Source organism: Beta vulgaris, chromosome 4, assembly GCF_026745355.1.
Source record: "Beta vulgaris subsp. vulgaris cultivar EL10 chromosome 4, EL10.2, whole genome shotgun sequence".
NCBI classification, from domain to species: Eukaryota; Viridiplantae; Streptophyta; class Magnoliopsida; order Caryophyllales; family Amaranthaceae; genus Beta; species Beta vulgaris.
This window is the reverse complement of record NC_079205.1, coordinates 24,045,997-24,058,199: the sequence shown is the minus strand read 5'-3', so window position 1 is coordinate 24,058,199 and position 12,203 is coordinate 24,045,997. Positions and strand designations below refer to the sequence as shown.

The following is a 12,203-nucleotide window of genomic DNA, read 5'->3' as shown; positions in this document are numbered from 1 at the left end:
ATAATTTCTCCTGCTAATTCTTAGTTTTCTTTGTTCACAGGTTGAATTTTTGTGATTTAACTACATTTTGAATTTTTTGTTGTGCGATTTCAATTTGTGTCACCTTGGAAATTCTAAAATTTCAATTGGTTGGTTAGCTTTTTATTTTCTTTGTTGCCTAAATTTTCTTCTATTTTCATGTAAATTTAGTTGTTCATTGATAGAATGGACTTAGAAATGATCTATGAATTTGTGGGATTTATAGTTTGAATTATTATTTTGTTGCTTTTGATTTGTGAGTTCAATTAAGCCAAACTCCAATGTATATAAGACAACGGAATGTTGAAAGTGTTTTGGGTCATTGGAACACCTTGGTTCTGATATTTTAAATCATATGGATCATTCTGATGTCATCACTTTTCCTGACCTAGGAGAGGCTGCATTTGGAAACCTTGGCCGTGTTTTTGTATCTGTGAGTTTCACAATTATGAATCTATAACTTTCTACTTTCTAATCAATATAAGATGTAATTGTGACAGACCTGGTTTTTTGTATTTCTTTCGTGTGCAGATTATCTTCTATATTGAGTTATATGTATGTATAATACATGCTTTTATCAAACATAACAACATCTAGCTAAATATTTAGGAATAATCTGCTTTATTGATCATCTTTTTGGATGCAGTTTAGTTGTGTGGAATTCATAATGATGGAAGCTGATAATCTTGCTAAATTATTTCCAAATGCTAGTTTACAATGGGGGAACCACTTCCTTGGAATACTTTCTGCTCTCATTGTTCTACCAACATGCTATCTTAGGGATCTTAGGTAACTCTAGTGCATCTTTTTGTGAATATACCAGGTCACGGCCCCGTTTAGATTCTGGCAAAATTATGAGCCCACAATGCATAAAGGCAATAGTTCTATGTTTTGACCATAGTCCATAGGATATAATGGTTTTGCCTTCTTGGGAAATCATGACTAAATAGTATAGTAATTGGAAAATACTTTTCATGTTCATCAGCTGAAATCTGTAACTTCAGCTATATGCTAGGACTTCTAATTACATGCATTTTACGTCTGCAAATATCTTCCGCCAACTATCCTACTCGAGATTATGGTTGTTATAGGATCCTTATTGCAGTTAGCATCCTGGTTTTGATACAGTCTATATATATATATATATATATTATTCAAATAGTAATACATTTATTGGAATAGGGGTGAAAGTTAGAATGTTTGTCAGAGATGCAAAGGCTCGCTGTCCTCATCTACTAATTGTACTTTACAATTTTGAAGCTTATGAGGAGGTATCATGGAGCATTTGATTCTGTGTTAGAGAAGTCCTGATACATTTTTCATGAAGCTTATGAGGAGGTATCATGAAGCTTATGAGGAGGTATCTGGAGCTACATGATGCTTCTGTTGTTGTGGCAGGTTGCTGACCAGTTTTACAACATCTTGCATAAACACTGCGATAAAGTGCAGGTATATGTAAAAATATCCTTTACCATTTTTTGTTAATGTCACTCCGCCAGTATTTTTTGACATCAAATTTGTTTACATGCAGGCAGTAAGTTGTGATGAAGCATTCCTGGATATCACTGGTTCAGATGTGACAGATCCTGAGATTTTAGTTTCAGAAATAAGAAAAGAAATCCTGGAAAGCACATGTTGCACAGCTAGTGTAGGGATTGGTGCCAATATGCTTATGGCTCGTCTTGCCATTAGAAATGCTCTTTACTTCTTTATATGAGTTCAATGTAGAGTTCCATTTTCCCTTGAGAATGTTTTAAGAAATAACTTTTCGTGCTTGACAGAGCGAACACTTTCTTTCGAGCCTGTGCAAGGAGGTTTCTTTGCGCTTGCAGGGGTGTGGTTTACAAGGGCGTACTTATACACTAAAGGTGCAGACTCTCTCTTGCTTTCCATAGTATTAATGCTTTTACAAAATTGCCTATTCCTTTCACATGATTTGGCGTTTTTACATGTTCAAGTTGGAGATCTCCAGTGCTCCTTTCATTTTGAACTTCTTGTTTGTTTGTTATTTGGAGGTGTTGATAATCTCTGCCAACTTGAGCTCCGTTCATTTTATGTCATTATGTGTCTTCCCAATTTTCAGATTAAGAAGCATAGAAAAGATGCAAGGGAGCCTGCAAAATACATGGGGTGTGGAGATTGTGAAAATCTCAGTCACTCTATGACAGTATGTGCAGATAAATTTTTTTCAATTTTGCTCTAGAAAAATTTTGGTCATCGCTGGAGTTAATATATGAATTTCAGGTTCCAATTGCTACTGATGATGTAGACATTCTCCAAAGGATAACAATGCAGTTATATGGATCATTTCACATAGGTCAGCTTGTATTTGTGCACTTTTATGTTTTTGTTGCAATGATAAATATTGGCAGCTACTAGGGGATAATAATTTAAGAGTATGTGCTGTCTAAAATTTGCAATTTGCTGATTCGTTCCCATTCTAATGATACCAAAAACATTGAAGCAAAATATATGTCATCATATGGATTGAATTATGACTTTGGTGTTCCAAGTTCTAATTTGGTGTTCCATCTCTTATGAATTTTGTTAGGGTAGCATTACGCCATGAACTATGTAGTTGATTATCATTAATGGTTATTTTTGTTGGGGTGGCCAAGCCCCAGATCCAACTGACAGTAGCTCTCTGCTCAGTATAGAGCTGGGTTATTGTCTTCTTAAGTCTTAAACTTAGCAGTTAGCAAGGCTAATGGTCCCCTTTTTTATCTGTTATTTTCTGTGAGAGGTGGGGTATCATATCTGGGGACTCTGTCTATGCGATAGAGATGAGTGGGAAAGGCAATATAAGGAGGTTTGAACTATAGGTAAGCAAACAGTTCTTTTTCCTCCTATATCTAAAGAGTTTTGTCATTGAGAGACCAATTGGTTATTTAGAGGTTTGAAAAACATTAATTGATTGTTTTTATGTAGTTTTGCTTTTTCACTGTCTGGTTTTTCGTTTTTTCTCTCTCCTCCCTCATTCAGTTTGGATTTGCCCTGAAATCTACTTTATCATAATTTTTTTTATCTTTCCAGATGTCAAAGATATTCGAGGAATCGGGTTGCAGGTGACTAAGATGGAGAGTGATGATAATATGAAGCAAGGTTTGTACGTGTCTGTTTGATCACCTTGTTATTTTATTTACAGTTATTTTACATTCTGATATGTTCCATTTTCTGCTTTCCATTGTCTGTAAGTAAGCAAATTTTTGTCTCCAATTGATGCATGCCATCAACATGGATATGGATATGTTACTTCACTTTTATGTTAATGACACTGTCGATTGTTGCCTTTTCTAAAAGGGCATGAGAGAAATTCTATGAGGTTGTGGCTTGCATCTGGCTCAACAAGCTCCAGTAAACAGTGTAACTTGCGTGATACAAGTTGGTAAACTTATCATCTACAAGCCGAGGCATTCAGTTATTTTTCTTCACTTTGTTAATAATTGCTTTGCATTTTAAGGGAGCATGGCCACTTAGGACGTTCTGTTATATTGCTTTTTAAATGTCTACATCTTCTGAGTACCCTTGACTTGTATTTATTTAGTCATGGAATCTTAGTCTTTCTTGGAACTTGGAAGGCATACAACCATGGGCCTTAGTCTTTCTTAGAACTTGGAAGGCATACCATATATCAGCATCTTCTCAAGACTCAGATTTCAGATATTCCAGATCTGATACTTTTTTGCAATCTTATTAACTCTGGAGCTTAGTTCTACTCTATTTGTTTAACGGTATATGTTGTTGCACTTGTGTCTTGTGCTACTGTTTCCTGAATTCTGATCACACTGCACGTGCTACAACATTATGACGTAATGTTGGGTTTAGCCAATATGTTTGGTGTTAAAATTTGAAGGACACATAATTAGAGCTCTTATGATGCAGGTCAATCCTACCTTGAGCTTGTTGGACCTTCAGTGATGAGGCCAATTCCGTCGTTCCATGAGACTCGCTCAAACTCACCACTGCCATCACTGGATGATCTTGATCTGGGTGTTATTGAGAGCCTCCCTCCCGAGTTGTTTTCAGAGATTAATGATATTTATGATAATTAGTTCTTGGATGCCGATTTTGACATCTGAGGAAGCTTAATAATTAGATTATGACGTGATTTGTTTGAGTCTATATTAGGAACAATCCAACGTAGATATAATGGGGATGTGCTATAACAAATACTTTAACCGTAGTTTGTTTACATAGTGAATGTTTTTGTAATTGGATCTGACTTCTGCTCACCTTCTTGCCTAGTAGTTAGTGATATTATTACTATATTATGCTACTAGCTGCTGCTAGCTTGCATGCTGGCAGTAGCAGTGATTTTTTTTTTTTAAAAAAAGAAAATAGCCAAGTGCTCCGGTTGTTAAGAAAAAACCGGAGCACTTGATTCACAAGTGCTCCGGTTTTTTCTTATCAACCGGAGCACTTGAATTTTTTTGAGCATATAATAATCACAAGTGTTCCGGTTATTAATACAACCGGAGCACTTGTGAATCTAAGTGCTCCGGTTTTCAACCGGAGCACTTGATAAATACTCAAGTTCTCGTATGACGTCTGCTACGGGTCAAATACGGATCACTTGTACGATTTTTAACCGGAGCACTTGATGTTTTTTCCACTAGTGGGGGGCAAATTATTGTTTTATATCATCATCTAACCTAAAGAGTCTGGGGTTAGTAAATTATGAAGAAATTGACTTGTCTATTAGTATTCCTACTTAAGAGATCATAAGGTGTACCAAGTTGTTTAGAAATTTGCCTTTGAAGATAGGAGACTATGTATTTCCATCTGACTTGATAAAATTCAATTTATTAGGATACCTAGATGTGATTCTTGGGATGAACTGTTTAAGTATTTACAAGGCTAATATCGATTGTAAGAGTCTGAAGGTAGTGTTGAGAAACCCTTTAGGAAAATTTACCTCCTATAGACGTTTTGGGAAACCTAAGAAGTTTCGAATTATCTCTGCTATGCAAGTGAGGAATTTGATGAAAATAGGGTGTCAGTTATTCTTCTATAGTGTGCAGGATGTGAGTAAGGAAGTTGAAGTGAAGCTTGAGGATGTTCCAATTCTGAATGAGTTTATGGATGTGTTTCCAAGTGAAATTTTAGGTATGCCACCTGCGAGAGCTGTTGAATTCACCAGAGACTTAGTTCCTAGAATTGCACCTATATCTGAGGCACCTTATAGAATGGCACTCCTAGGATGAGTGAGCTGAAAATGCAATTGAAAGAACTATTGGATAAAGGTTATATTAGGCCTAGTGCATCACCTTGGGGAGCTTATGTGTTGTTTGTGAAGAAAAAGGATGGAAGCATGAGGCTATGTATTGATTATAGGGAGTTGAATAATGTAACCATCATAAACAAATATCCTTTGCCTAGAATAGATGACCTATTCGACCAGTTGAATGGAGCGAGTGTGTTCTCAAAGATTGACTTACGTTCAGGATGTCATCAATTGATGGTAGCTGATAAGGAAGTACCTAAGACTGCCTTTAGAACGCGTTATGGTCACTATGAGTTCACTCTAATGCCATTTGGGTTAACCAATGCTCCTGTTATATTTATGGACTTAATTAATAGGATCTTTCATTTCATTGATGACATACTGATATATTCGAGGAATGAGGCTGAGCATGATGAGCACTTGAGGATCAATTTAGAGACATTGAGGAAAAATCAATTGTATGCCAAGTTCTCTAAGTGTGAGTTCCGTTTGGAGAAAGTAGCGTTTTTGGGTCACTATGTGTCTAAGGAAGGAGTCTCAGTAGACCCTGCTAAGATTCAAGCTGTGAGTGAGTGGCCAACTCCAAAGAACGTGTCAGATATCATAAGTTTCCTAGGTCTAGCTGGCTATTATGGGAGATTTGTGAGAGATTTCTCGAAGATAGCAAGACCTATGACCAACTTGATGAAAAAGGAGTCAAAATTTGAGTGGAGTGAAAAGTGTGAAGAAGCCTTTCTGATTTTGAAAGATCGTTTAACCTCTGCACCTGTTTTGACCCTACCTGACGGGAATGAGGGGTCCAGGTTTATAGCGATGCTTCTAAGAATGGTTTGGGATGTGTGCTACAGTAGAATGGGAAGGTAATTGTGTATGTGTCCCGTCAATTAAAACCTTATGAGACTAATTATCCTACCCATGATATAGAGTTAGCTGCCATAGTGTTTGCTTTGAAAATTTGGAGACATTACCTCTATGGAGCGACTTGTAAAATATTCACAGACCATAAGAGCTTGAAGTACATTTTCACCCAAAAAGATGAATATGAGGAAAAGAAGATGGCTGGAGTTGATTAAGATTTATGACCTAGACATCCCGTATCATGAGGGAAAAGCAAATGTGGTACTTGATGCCTTGAGTAGAAAATCGAGTCATAGCTTGAGTACCTTGATAGTCCCTGAGGAGTTGTGTCGACATATGCAAAGGTTGAGCCTAGAAATCTTAAATTTTGGGGAAAGTGAGGCAAGACTTAGCGCTCTATCTTTGGGTTTGTCAGTTTTCGATGAGATCAAAGAGGGTCAAATTGGGGATGAGCACCTAGATAAGATCAAGGAGAAAATGAAGCAATGTAGGGAAGCTGACTTTAAGATTCATGATGATGGGAGTTTAAGGTTTAAAGGGAGGTGGTGTGTGCCACAGAAATGTAATGATCTTAACAGACGCCTCATGGATGAGGGGCATAATAATCCATATTCTGTGCACCATGGGGGTGACAAGTTGTATAAGGACCTTAAGGGTATCTATTAGTGGCCAAATATGAAGCGAGAGGTAGCTGAGTATGTGTCTAAGTGCCTAACCTGTCAGAAGGTGAAAATAGATCATAAGAGACCCATGGGTAAGGTTCAATACTTAGAGGTTCCTAGATGAAAGTGGCATTCTATTTCTATGGACTTTGTGACTGCCTTACCTAAAACGAGGAGTGAAAATGAATCTATTTGGGTTATTGTATGTTGTATTCACTTTTTTGATGATGACAAATAATGTAGTTTTAATTTTAGTTAATTCTTTTCTAAGTTAGTTTTATTTTCTTTTAGATTTAATTTTATGTCTTCAGATTATAATAGTATAAATTAGATTTATTTTGAAACAATTGGCTTATTGATGACTTATGGAAAATTGGTTATGAGTTTAACCAAAATTAAGTTATTTAAACTAATTGTTTGTCTATTCGAATCATTACATGATTATATTATTTTGATTAATTCTAATGTTGTGGAATATTAATTCTAACAAAATTAACACTACACAAAAAATTGGTTATAGAGGCACCTGATTGGGGCAAGTTGCCTCCAAAACCCCTTTTTAGCATCACATAAACATGGTTGCCCCTAAAACATATGTTTTTAGCGTCAAGTATATTGGGGTGCTTCTAAAGATACATATTAGCATCACATAAATTTTGGTTGTCTCTAAAGCCATTGTTTTAGCATCACATGAACATTGGTTATCTTTAAAGCCATTATTATAGCATCACATGAATATCAGTTGTCTCTAAAGCTATTGTTTTAGCATCACATAAATATTAGTTGTCTCTAAAGCCATTTTTTTTAGCATCACATCAAATTAGTTGTCTCTAAAGCCATTTTTTTAGCATCACATGAATATTGGTTGTCTCTAATACCTATTTTTTAGTATCACATGAAATTAGTTGTCTCTGAAGCCTCTTTTTTTAGCAACACATGAAGTTAGTTGTTTCTAAATCCTTCTTTTTTTTAGCATCACATGAAGTTAGTTGTTTCTAAACTCAATTTTTAGCATCACATAAAGTTAGTTGCCTTTAAAGCCATTTTTTTAGTCATCACATAGATTATTGTTGCATCTGAAAATATTATTGTATGTGTAACATGAATTGTACTTTGAAACTACCTTTTTTTTTTTACATCACGTAGATTATCATTGCCTCTAAAGATAGTTTTTATTATACTTAAATTGTAGTTGAATATAATTTTTTTTTTAATGTCATTTAGCTTAAGATTGCGCTTAGAGTCGCCTTTTTGAATCATTAAGACTATGCTTGCCTCTCTATGCATATTTTTCTTTTCTTTTTTTAAAAACACGAGAGTTAGACCTCTTGGACATAATAATGTTATGAATATTGTTTACAGAACATGAAAATACACACACCCACACACACACACACACACACACACACACACACACACACACACACACACACACACACACACACACACACACACACACACACACACACACACACACACACACACACACACACACACACACACACACACAGAAAAGTTGTCAGAATGGAAACTTTTAGGGTGATTTTCCCCTTGGTTTTAGGCTCAATTTGCATGTGTTTTGGCTTGTTTAACTTAGTTTTATGTCGATTTGCATGGTTTTCATATTTCTTAGGTCCTTAATGTGATTTTGTGACATTTTGTGTGTTTTTAGCTTAGTTTTAATAAATAATTGGTGAATTACATCTTGATTCACTTCCTTGGCTATCTTAGTTGGGGATTATTAGTTAGTTTTCATTAGTTTTATAAGCATTTTAATCCATTTTTAGGTTGTTTGCGTCCATTTGCAACATTTGTGTGAATGCATTGGATGTTTTTCTTTTTTTCTTTTTTTTTTTTTCTTTTTTCTTTTTTTTTTTTTTGAACAAACGGGAAGGTTAATTCATTGATTGGAAGTCATACGACATCTACAATAGAAATCAGTAACATCCAAATACATATCAAAATAAAGCGAATTAAATTCTACTTTGATAAAACATAGATCGTTATAATAGATATCTGCTAGTATAATCACTCCTCTTTCAATTCGCTGCTTCTTCATACAGCTTTCCGCGAGGGGTTCTATCAATCTGCAATGGTTTTGAAGTAGATCTTGATTCAATTTTCTTGAATGCAATTGAAGTACCAAAATTTGTTGTGATCCCACACAAAACTCCATCAACAAATTAATTTCCATACAAAAACAAACGGCCCAAGAAGATTTTCATTTATAATCATTTTGGTTTTATTTTAGTCATTTTGTTACATAAATATTACTAATTGTGGTTTTTGTTTGTGTTTAGGTGAGCATTGGATTTATTTGCATCAAAAGGAAACACAAATTTTGGTCAAGTGGGCTTGAACCCATGACTTCATGCCACAAGAAATAATAAAGAAAACAAAATCAAAATCAAAATCAAAGGTTGAAGTGTGGCTACTGGGTTACTTGACCTTCCCACACTTTACATTCAATAGAACAAAGAAAAAAGAAAAAAATGACATTGATGTTGCTGGGTCTCGAACCCATGACCAGCCGACCACTCCATTTCATCTTCTTCACTCGACAACAGCAGCAGTTCACAGCCGCCACTCACCGACAATCAAGCTCCCATGTCCGCACTACCACGGCAGCCCGACCACACCATCTCCACTAAACCGCCCCAAATTAAGCCACCAAACGCAGCCTTAAACCGCCACCCAATTGGGCACAAAACCACCTCAACTTGCAACCCAAAGCCGCCTAACCCAAGCCCAGCCACCACGCACCACTTTCCAGCCAACCACGGCCTCCATTCAGCCCCCAAACACCGTCCTAATTAGCTCCACCATAAGGTCCAAACTCACCCCAAAACTCACCGCAATTTCAGCCCTTAATCCACCATACAACCACCGTACAATTTAACCCATAACCACCACCTAGCCGCGTCACATTCCAGCCACTACAGCCGCCATTCCCAGCCATGGAAACTGCCCAGATTCGCCAATTTCAGTCCAATTTAAGCAGTGAATTCAAAGCGGACGCTCTGCGGAACTTGATGAAAATCGCTTGAAGGCAGAAAAATTTAGAGCGTGCGCTATCCGGATTGGAGCGTGCGCTCTGTGAAGTATGGATATTGCAATTCCGGCAAAGCATACGCTTCGACCCTTGAAGCGCACACTCCAACCCACTTCACATTTTTGCTCTGTTTGAAGATCGAAAAGGCTGAAATCTGAGTTAATGATGCGATGATGCTTTGATATGATGTCTAGAGCTTGAAGATGATCGAGTGATGTTGCTGATCTTGCTTGATGACTGAAGATTATTAATTGAAGGCCTGATGTTCGAATGTTGATATTTGATTGTTGATGGCCAAGAATCTAAGATGCGTGGAGAGTAAAGATGGCAATGGGTAGTTACCCATACCCTAACTTTTATATGAAGACCCATACCCGTATGGTACAAAAATATGTATACCCTTACCCGTACCCATAGGGTTTGATAGGGTATGGGTAGGATCTAAGGTCCTTAATGAGTATAGTGTAATTTTTTTCCGAAGTATAATAAACCTTCAATATACATCACAAAATATCATTTCTATATTGATTTTTTGCAAAACTACGATCGAAAAGTGAGAGTTAGATTGAGAATTGAGAAAGTAGAGCGACAAATTTTGTTTCTACGGAAGTATATAGAGGATTAGAAGTTTAGAGTTTTTCATATATTAGTTTATATTAGAACTAAAAATGATATATTTCAAAATTAAATGGGTAAATGTTACAATTGAAGGTGTATCTTTTCGAAATAAAGTTGTTAATATTTACGACAAAATCATTAATGAAAAACAAATTCCCCTTTGAACATCATATGTACACCTTTTAATTTGCTTTTCATAGTTTTCACAATTTTCACATGATCTTCTTCCTATATATTCAAAATTTTAAAAAAATACAGATATAATTTTTTAACTGAGTATGTGGGTAAGGTTTTGGTAGGGTCTGGGTAGGAGAGGAACTGACCCTTACCCTTACCCTTACCCTGCCCGATAGCTATTTGACCCATACCCTACCCATAGTCATATGCATACCCATAGGGTAAAAAAAATCAAGACCCATACCCTTAAATTAGCATAAGGTAGGGTAGGGTAGGGTTTGGACAGGGTCCAGGGTAAACAGGCATCTCTAATAGAGAGCAAGCTGAATGTCGTAACTTTGTTTTCAGTAATTTCTTTTTCTTTTACTTCTTATTTCTCTTTTTCATTTTATTTTTGTTTTTATTCTTTTATTTCCCTTATTCCCTTTTATTTTTCCTTTTCTTTCTATTCTCCTTATTACTTACTAATTGTAAGGGTATAAATACCCATAAAAATCAAAAAATTAGGAGAGAAACTTAGAATTCATTTCTCACTTTTATTTTCTTAGTTTAGAGAGAGAAAATTAGATTAGGAGTAGATTAGAAAATAGCTTAGGGTTTTCTTCTTCATTTTTAGGAGAGAGAAAGTGTTAAATCCTCCATTGTTGGAGTTTGGAGAGTTGGAAAAATTCATCTGATATTTCAAGCAATTCAAGCATCAATTAATAAGAATTTCTCACTCTTGTCTCATATTTTAAAGCTTTCCCTTTGATTTCATGCTTTAGTTTGATTTTTCTTTGTTCTTTCAATTAGTCTTTTAATTCATGTTTTGCTTTTAGTTTCCTCAATTCATGTTAGATTTAGTTTCAATTTCCATTAATTGCTAGTTTAATCGTTCTTTTGCTTGTTCATCTCAATTTCTAGGTTAATCCTAGGATATTCTCTTTTGAATATGAATTTTAGCCATGAGTGAGTAGCTTCCTTTGCTAGTGCTTCCTTTCTTGGTTAATGCACCGAGATTTCTCACATGATACACCTCATTACCTCACATTTTCACTCGCTTTCTCTCACCTCACATACATATCAAAATACTCACCCTCACACCGACACTATTCTCTCTTTCAATCTCTTTCTCTCACCTCACCTTCACTCCTCCCTTCGTCGCCCATCATCTTTCTCACTTCACCGTCTCCTTCATTGCGATTTCGGTAAGTTCTTTTTCTCCAATTTGGTGCATCTCAACTTTTTTTTTATCTTCGAATTTTCTGGATTAAGTTCGAAATTTGGGATCTCAAATTATGTGGGTTTGGGGCTTTGAATTATGAGGGGTTTTGGGGTAAAATTCTGCTTCGATTTAGTTCGAATTTTGGCTTTGACTACTTCGAATTTTCTGGATTATATTCAATTTACATTATGTTATACAGGATGTGGGTTCATATTTGAGTTTTATTTGGATAATCTGATTTGTTTACGATTCGCTATTGACAGTGCCGATCATCTGCAACTAACAATTGGGTTGGTGTAATTTGCAATTGATATTTTTTTCTTTTCGTTCAATTGCAGTGCTTTTGGTAATCTCAATCCACTCTTTTTAATTTGTTCCAGTTTTGCTTTA

General features: G+C 35.8%; 1 protein-coding gene across 1 annotated transcript; it reads left to right on the top strand.

The window, feature by feature from the left end:
- The first annotated feature begins 1,069 nt into the window (after positions 1 to 1,069).
- Positions 1,070 to 4,267, top strand: LOC125496368 (DNA repair protein REV1-like). The gene is made up of 9 exons (XM_057394003.1): positions 1,070 to 1,289; positions 1,417 to 1,467; positions 1,550 to 1,717; positions 1,800 to 1,886; positions 2,102 to 2,185; positions 2,263 to 2,335; positions 3,052 to 3,120; positions 3,319 to 3,399; positions 3,901 to 4,267. The coding sequence occupies exons 1-9, from the start codon at positions 1,215 to 1,217 to the stop codon at positions 4,068 to 4,070; spliced, it is 858 nt and encodes a 285-aa protein (XP_057249986.1). The 5' UTR covers positions 1,070 to 1,214; the 3' UTR covers positions 4,071 to 4,267.
- Positions 4,268 to 12,203: the final 7,936 nt, after the last annotated feature.

Bases quoted from the DNA above. Each gene is read 5' to 3' on its own strand.
- LOC125496368 (XM_057394003.1), top strand. From the start codon at position 1,215: ATGTTTGTCAGAGATGCAAAGGCTCGCTGTCCTCATCTACTAATTGTA. The intron at 1,468-1,549 runs GTATATGTAAAA...GTTTACATGCAG, and splicing joins AACACTGCGATAAAGTGCAG to GCAGTAAGTTGTGATGAAGC. The intron at 3,400-3,900 runs GTTGGTAAACTT...CTTATGATGCAG, and splicing joins GTGTAACTTGCGTGATACAA to GTCAATCCTACCTTGAGCTT.